Genomic DNA, 7,873 nt, shown 5'->3' with positions numbered 1-7,873 from the left:
GTTTCTAACCCTCAAAGAGGAGTAGACGGTGCGTGGGGAGGGGAGGGAGGAGTTGTCTGGAGGTGGGGAGGAAGGAAGTGGGTGGGAGGCGTAGCCTAGGAGTCTGGTTTCTCATTGGCTGGAGCATCCCTTTGTACTGCCTAGCTAGCCACGCCTACAGCCCCTGTTGCTAGGAGACGGCCCAAACAAAAGTCCATTGAAGCTGGCATGGCAACACATTACAGTTCTGGGCAGGTGAGTGTAATGGGATGGGGGGGGTCCCACCTGGAGACCCCCCCACACTTTCCAAGACGAATGGGTTGTGGGGGGCTCTTGCGCAGGATCGGAAAGCACAGGCCTCTTTTTCCTCCCCCCCCAAAAACGGGTGGGGAAAATGCAGCCTTCCACACACTCTATCCCACCATCCCCTATCCAGTGGGGGGGGGGGAATGATGGGAGTTGTATTTCCACCCCTCCTGGGCAGGCCGCAGATTCTCCCCACCACCCTCCCCGGGCGGCCACAGACAACATGGGACAGATTCAGCCTCTCCTTTCCATTTACTTTATAGAGAAAACCCCTTTTGCTTGCTGTTTTATACATTATCTTTTAAGGATGATGTGAGCTGCTTTGGGCCCTTTCTTTCTTTTAAATAAAATAAAATTTCTCTTCCCCCCCCCCCAGCTTAGAAAAGCAACTCTTCCCCACAAATCTCCTTCCTTACCGAAAAAAACATATTTATTTGCCCTCCTTCCCATTCTCCAAATTCTACCCTCCTAACCTTAAAGGGAGACCTTTGCCCCTACAGATCACTTAGTGATCCATCACCCACTCATTTAAACCCCACCATCTGCATCTCGCTCTTTTCAGCCAAAACCCCTTTACTGAGATCCTCCTCTTCATCGCCTCCTTATGAATCATAATAATGCAAAAAATTGCAGCTATTTTCTTGCAAGGGAAACAGCTAAGAAAAAAAAAAATATCTGAAACTCAATCACCCCAGTCCAAATTGTGACATCCTTCTTGACATTTACATGTTACTCTCCCTCTTTAAATTAATTTAATCTGCTTCCACTGATGACGAGAAAGGGTCAAATCCCCCGACTCTTTGACTTTTTATTGGGGCACACCACCGGCTTCCTGTCAGGTCCATGAGGGCTAGAAACTTAGGTGGTTTTTTAAAAAGATGTCTCCTCCCCTCTTGTTACCATTTCAAATTCTGCACCCTTTGCACTAACTTTGGACTCAGAAAGATCAATGCCCGTCTCTCACACCCGTTCACTGTCTTGGCTTTTCGCAGTACGAAGATGCTTATTGTCCCCGGAATCTGCAGACCTGGGGCCTTCCAAAAGTTTTTAAGAAGGTGAGTGTCTTCATGATATCATAGAATAAATGAGTTGGAAGGGGCCTTGAAGGCCATCTAGTCCAACCCCCTGCTCAAGGCAGGAATACAAAACAAAGCAGATCTGACAGTGGTCCAATTTTCTCCAGCATTCAAGCTCTCACCACCTCCCTAGGTAATGGTTTCCATTGTCGTACTGCTCTAACAGTTAGGAAGTTTTTCCTGATCTTCAGCCTACACTTGGCTTCCTGTAGCTTGAGCCCATTCAAAAAGGAGAGTGCTTATTGTTGCTATTAAGTCCTTATTTCCAGATGGGGTGAACTTTGAAAGTGGGAATAAGGACGCTGCTTCAGCATTGAGTTTAGAGAGGGTAATACAGAACAGTTCTGTTGTTGTTATATTCATAATAATGCTGTGTTGTCAAGTCAGTTCTGAGTGATGGGTGAAGTCAGTTCTGAGTGATGGGTGAAGTCAGTTCTGAGTGATGGGTCAAGTCAGTTCTGAATGATGGGTGAAGTCAGTTCTGAGTGATGGGTGAAGTCAGTTCTGAGTGATGGGTGAAGTCAGTTCTGAGTGATGGGTGAAGTCAGTTCTGAGTGATGGGTGAAGTCAGTTCTGAGTGATGGGTGAAGTCAGTTCTGAATGATGGGTGAAGTCAGTTCTGAGTGATGGGTGAAGTCAGTTCTGAATGATGGGTCAAGTCAGTTCTGAGTGATGGGGAGGCTCTCGGATTAATTTAGGGATAAAGGACTCCGAAGTGGTTGACCGGTCCCTCCTTCTGCTGATGCTCTGGGACGCTTCTGTCCAGATGGCAGAGCGTGTCATCCCTTGAGCCACACATGCACCCGGGGATCTCAGCAGACCCTTCCCACTGAACTCTGTAACGGATCACCTAGTCAAAACCTTCCCCGTTAAGGGGAACGGGGTCACGCTTCTGTTGAAATCTTGTCAATTTTTCCCTTCATGCACAGCTATGAACTCCTTAGTGTGTGGACACTTTATGTGGATCCATTCTGAGTTTTTTTAATACGATGCCTAAGTGGCCACGCTTGTCAATTTCCACGTCCTGCTCCCATCCACGCTCGTTCTGGTCTGGAGAGTCCAACAGGTACAGAAGACAGCAGCCAGGCTGGTGTTAAAACATTTCCCCAAGTTCTAGCTAGCCCGGGCTGGTTGCCTGTATTGTACTGGGCCAGATTAAAGGTGCTGGTTCTTACCTATATAGCCCCTCCATGGTTTGGGGCCCTGCTACTTGTCAGAACATCTTTCCCGAAAAACGTCCACCTGCATCACCCGTTCCTCTCCAGTCATGCTCCTGCAAGCTTGCAACACGAGGGGAGGCTAGGAACTCATTAACCAGATACAGGGCCTTCTCGGTCGGGGCCCCTTCCCTTTGAAATGGACTCTCAGTGGAGCTACTGCTGGCCTCCCCTCTTACAGCCTTCAAGAGGATGCTCTAAACAAGATGGTTTACTGAAGCCTTTGAAAGAATCTTCTCTTCATGCAGTACGATTATTTTTCGACAGTGTTTGCCATTGTTTGCGTTTTTTTAACAAAATTGATTCTTTTGATGGTTGTGTATGGATTATACACGGGTTTTGTTTTATTACATTTTGATTTGTTTTATTTTACGTCTGGGTCACTCTGGATGTATACTGCCCAGAGATGTGTTTATCACTAATCGGTGTGGTATACAAGCTTGCTAAATAAATTAAATAAATAAATTCTCATCTTTCTTTCCTTAGCATCCTTCTGCCCGAGAAGGTTACACGCAATTTATAGCCAATGACAAAGGACATCTGCTTCCTTCCATCCCACGTTCCAAGGTGAGGCGTCTTCTCCTCCTTCAGATACGTGCGCGCGCGTGGCGATTGTGTGCAAGAATCAGATTTTGTCCCTTTTTCTAAAATTGAGGGGACATGGAAGGAACATCTGGTTAAATTTTAGAACCAAGTACAGTGGTGCCTCACTAGACGATGATAATCTGTTCCACTGAAATCGCTGTTTAGCGAAATCATTGTCTAGCGAAAAGCATTTCCCCATTGGAACGCATTGAAACCTGTTTAATGCGTTCCAATGGGGAAGAATTGTCGTTGTCTAGTGAAGATCGGACATAGGAAAGCCGCTTTGCGAACCGCCGATCAGCTGCTTAAATCGCTGTCTTGCGAAGCTTAGGTCCCGAAAACACCCGTTTTGCGAGCGCGGAGGGAACTGTCAAAATCGTCGTCTAGTGAAAATCGGTTTGCGAAGCAGGGACCAAACATTGTCCAGCGAAATCCCCCCATAGGAATCACTGTTTTGTGAATTGCTATAGCGATCGCAAAAAGTCAATGTCTAGCAAAAAAACTCGTGCAGGGAACTGTCTAGCGAGGCACCACTGTACTGGGAAGGTGACTCGGGGACAGATGTGAAATGGAGGCATCCCTATCCAGTAGGACACAGAAAAAGCCCTGGATGTAAGAGTTGAGCCACCTGAGAAACTCAGGTTTTAAGTTTCTAGTCCTTAGGGCCAGAAAGGAATGTTATGGCAAGAGAAATCATTCACCCTCTGAATGTTCGGGCAATCTCACCGAGAGACTGAAAGGGTGCTTTCTGGCCTTGCTTCTGGTTTCCCAAATATCCCAGTTGTTACTGTGGGATGATAAGGCCAGATGACGCAGGCCTTCGGCCGGATCCATCATGGCTTTTCTAACGCTCTCCATCTAGGCTTCTCCCTGGGGGACGTACATGAACACCTGGGAGATGCCCCTGAAGATTCCTCCAGCCCAGGTGAACCTCACGTCCCGTTCCGTCGACGCGGCGGCCCGTCTAACCGAGTGGGTCAACAAATCAGCAGCCTTGACCACCGCCTGCAACGGCTTCTCGCCAGAAATCATCGGCAAGGTAAAAGGGAAAGGGAGGGCTGATGAGTCAAGCCGGGGAAACCTCACCAAATTCTAGTCTTCTTGCACCGCGGAGGGGAAAAAAACAGCTGGATCAGGGGCCAGGAGGTTCCCTATTTATTCATTTAAAATGTGTTTATGTGGCTTACAATAATTAGGGCAATTTTGCCCTTTAAAGGGAATATCTCCCCCCCAACAAAAAAAAAAAAGAGTAAGCTCACTGTATGGAGCCTTAAGAACAGAAGCAACTCTCAAAATGCTCCAGTTGGCAATACTGTACTTTCTATTAGGATCAATTTCTTATGGGCTGTTCAAGTCGCTTCTGTCTCATGGTGAGCCTAGGAATGGGTGACCTCCAAAGCGCCCTGTCCTCAACAGCCCTCTTGTAAACTCAAGCCCGTGGTTTCCTTTAGGGAGTCCGTCCATCTTGTATTTCGTCTTCCTCTTTTCCTGCTGCCGTCCACCTTTCCCTGCATGATGGTCTTTCTTTCCCTGGGAATCCTGCCCTCTCATGAGGTTCCCCAAAGTAGGTCAGCCTCAGTGTCTGCATTTTTGCTTCTGGGGGATAGGTCAGGCTTGATTTGATCTAGGACTCACTTCCAGACAGCACAAGGGAGCAGAAATTACACTCGCGCCCTGCTTGTGTGTAATTTCTGCATGTGGACAGAATACAGAACCAGTTAAGGCCTCTGTCTGATCCATCATGGCTGTGTTTATGTCCTTAATCCGTGGGTGTGCATGGTCTCTGTTCATCGTCAACGGCTTAGGCATTCTGGCTGTGGAGCCAGAGGTTGTGAGTTCGAATCCCCCTTGGGCCTCCTTGACAAGAGATTGGACTCTGATCTATAGAGTCTCTTCCAGCTCTGCAGCTCAAAAGTTATTATAATGGAAAATGATGATGATGATGATATTTGTTTCTCCTTGCAGCCAAGCAACCCCGTGGCACGTATTTCTAAAGACTCCTCGGCCAAACGCGGCCGTCCCGCTAGTAGAGGTTCGGGGCGTTCTGGCTTGGTGGAGAAAATGCCCGCTCAAGAAGGGACCCCGCACGGCGTGGCTGCCACCCCCAAGGGCCCTCTCTCCCGACAGCCGGGCGCCATGGACGTCCGCATGAAGGAAGACGCTTCGCCGGAGGTCCAGGACCCCCAGCGCCAGGAGCCCAAAGACAGCCAGAGAAGTGGAAGCGAAGTCCCACTCTCGCGCCAGCCGGGGTCCATGGATGTCCGCCTGAAAGAGGCCCCTAGCTCCAAGGTCCCCCCTCCCAGCCGCCCGGCCTCGAGAGACCTCGCATCTCCCAGGAGATCCAACTCTGCAGAAGCCCCAGCGTCGGGTCGGCCCCGGTCGCTGGAAACGAGACCCAAAGGGGTCAGCACTCCGGAACTTCGGGCTTCCTGCCGGCCGGGGTCCATGGAAGCCAACCCCGCCAAAGCCTTCGCCCCCGAGGCCTTGCCCTCTAGCCGGCCCGTTACGAAAGCCAGCCAGGTTCTGGAGCTTAGGAAGACCCCCCTGGAGAGGGATGTGAACCAGAGCGAAAAGGGAGGTACGGCCAAACCTCACCTAGAGGAATCGTCCAACTAAACCTCCCCTGGAAGGTGAAAAATCCAAAGATTCTATTCCCCGACAACTGGAAGTTAAAAGAAACTGTTCTGTTTGGTCTATCAAGCAACTCCGGTGTGTTTTGTGGCTGTTTTTTCTCTCCCCTTTCCCCTTCCCTCTGCTTCTCCTTTCCCCCTCTAAATCTAACCCTCTGCCCATCCCTCCCCTTGTTTCCCCTCTCTTTCCTAGTATCTCAGCAAGAAGCACCTTCCACTGAGTCCAGACAAAGGCAAAAAAAACCACCGACCGGCAAAATCCACGCGATTCTCGAATTGCCCCGACCTAAGAAAACAAGGTGGGGCATCTCCGTGTTGTTCTAGACAAGACTTGCCGCACGAGGGGCAGCGACGCGACCCGAGCAATGCCATTTAAGCAAAAAAAGAAAATAAAAATACGATTGCATGGACTTCAAAAGATGGAATGGTGGAGTCCCACTGGCGGCTGTTTTCATCGTAACACGTCACTAAATAAAGCTAAACCCCAAATACGTTTCGGCTCTCCTACTGCGAGATCTTCTTTTCAAGCTTAGTCCTGTCCCTGGGTTAAAGAAACATTCAGCCGATGCCTTTTCGTAAGAGGAATCGGAGAATGATGGAGCTGGAAAGGGTTTATAAGACCCTCGCCTCCAAACGCTTTGATTAAGGCAGGAATCCCAAGTCAAAGCAGATGTGGGCAGAAGGCGGTGGTCCAGTCTCCTCTTGAAAGCCTCCAGTGCTGGAGCGCTCAACATTTCCATTGTTGTACTGCTCTAACAGTTAAGATGTTTTTCCTGATATGCAGCTGAAATTTGGCTTCCTGTCGCTTGAGCCTATCATGACCTGTCCTGCATTCTGGGAGGACCGAGAACAGATCCTGCCCCTCCTCTGTAGGATGACTTTTCAAGTAGCTAAAAAGTCCCATCCTATCTCCCCATAGTGTCTTCTTTTCTCAAGACTACACATAGCTAGTTCTTTCCATCTTTCCTCCTAGGGCTTGGTTTCCCTGACTCTCCGGCTTTGTGTGTGTGTGAGACAGAGAGACAAAGACAGACAGAGCCATTGTGAGGTATTTTCTCACTCCAGCGAGAGGATGGATGTATTGCAGAGTACAAGGCCTATGCTCAAAGGAGTGTGCGAGAGACCATCTACAGACTCGTGTCCACTAAGAACTAGAATACAAGGCAGAATAAAAGGGTAAAATCAGATAAAAGGTAGGCTGAATTATCTGGGAGGCAGGAAGCAGGGGAAAGCCTTAGGCAAACTTGATTTTAGACTCGAAAAGCCTGCTGGCCTTACGGGTATCCCTCTCTGGATTGGGCCAACGTGCTCTCCACCCGGAATTTCTGGACTACGAATCCTACACTGGGGCTGATGGGAGTTGCAGTCCCGACAGCATAGGAAAGGCTACACACCAGGCTCAATTCAGAGGGAGCGCACAGCCCTTCTCTTACTTTAAAATGGGGTAAGCCAAGCCTGTTGAATTTGTAGGCTGTTCTGTTGGGAGGTGGGCGGGTGGTTCAAAATCGAACCTGGACAGTCCAGCTGAATGGGCAAGCGGGCGTGGGCAGTAAACAAAATTGTCCTGATCTTCTCCAGCAAAAAGCACCCTGGTCCATGAGCGGGAAAGCTTAGGAAATAAATCTTGTGGGAAGGAGAACATCAGAAACGTTGTGCTGTGCACATAAGTGGATCCAGCTTATGCAAAGCATGTCTGCAAAGGGAGGGGCTAGGCAGTGAAGGGGTGGGTGGGTAGGTGGGTGGGTTAAACCCAGCTAATTAGTTTGCTGATCACTGATTGAATCTGTTTTGGGATTCATCAAGTTTCCAGACTCATTAGCACCCCCCCCGGCATGTAGCAGATGCTTAGAATATAGAAATAAACAAAAACAAAGCCAGTAACGGAGAATGGGGGGGGGGACGGAGAGAGAGAACTCATCCCAATAACAAATAATTGGTTTTAACACAAGGGGCTCGCTTGCCTTCCCAAGGAAAACCTTGATCATTTGTTTTTTTTGAAAACCATCAAAGCGGCAAGCTTTCCAAACACTTTCAGAAGCTCGAGTTCTCTGTTTTTGTAGTCTATGTGACACAAGGAGAG

At 48.9% G+C, this 7,873-nt stretch overlaps 1 protein-coding gene across 2 annotated transcripts; it reads left to right on the top strand.

Moving 5' to 3' along the window:
• The first annotated feature begins 165 nt into the window (after positions 1–165).
• Positions 166–6,286, top strand: CFAP126 (cilia and flagella associated protein 126). Of its 2 annotated transcripts, XR_012082148.2 has the most exons (6): positions 166–234; positions 1,278–1,340; positions 3,065–3,145; positions 4,026–4,202; positions 5,129–5,872; positions 5,987–6,286. XR_012082148.2 is itself a non-coding variant. In XM_020797317.3 (5 exons), the coding sequence occupies exons 1-5, from the start codon at positions 208–210 to the stop codon at positions 5,777–5,779; spliced, it is 999 nt and encodes a 332-aa protein (XP_020652976.3). In that variant the 5' UTR covers positions 166–207; the 3' UTR covers positions 5,780–6,286. The 2 variants fall into 2 exon arrangements, 1 of the variants encoding a protein (XP_020652976.3); XM_020797317.3 differs by having other exon boundaries at positions 5,129–6,286.
• The last annotated feature ends 1,587 nt before the right edge of the window (positions 6,287–7,873 follow it).

The sequence above is a fragment of the Pogona vitticeps genome, chromosome 15 (genome assembly GCF_051106095.1).
Source record: "Pogona vitticeps strain Pit_001003342236 chromosome 15, PviZW2.1, whole genome shotgun sequence".
NCBI classification, from domain to species: Eukaryota; Metazoa; Chordata; class Lepidosauria; order Squamata; family Agamidae; genus Pogona; species Pogona vitticeps.
This window is presented reverse-complemented; position numbering and strand designations above follow the sequence as displayed.

Coding starts and splice junctions, on each gene's coding strand:
- CFAP126 (XM_020797317.3), top strand. CDS start 208: ATGGCAACACATTACAGTTCTGGGCAG. Junction 235..1,277: donor CACATTACAGTTCTGGGCAG/GTGAGTGTAATG, acceptor GGCTTTTCGCAG/TACGAAGATGCTTATTGTCC. Junction 1,341..3,064: donor TTCCAAAAGTTTTTAAGAAG/GTGAGTGTCTTC, acceptor TTCTTTCCTTAG/CATCCTTCTGCCCGAGAAGG.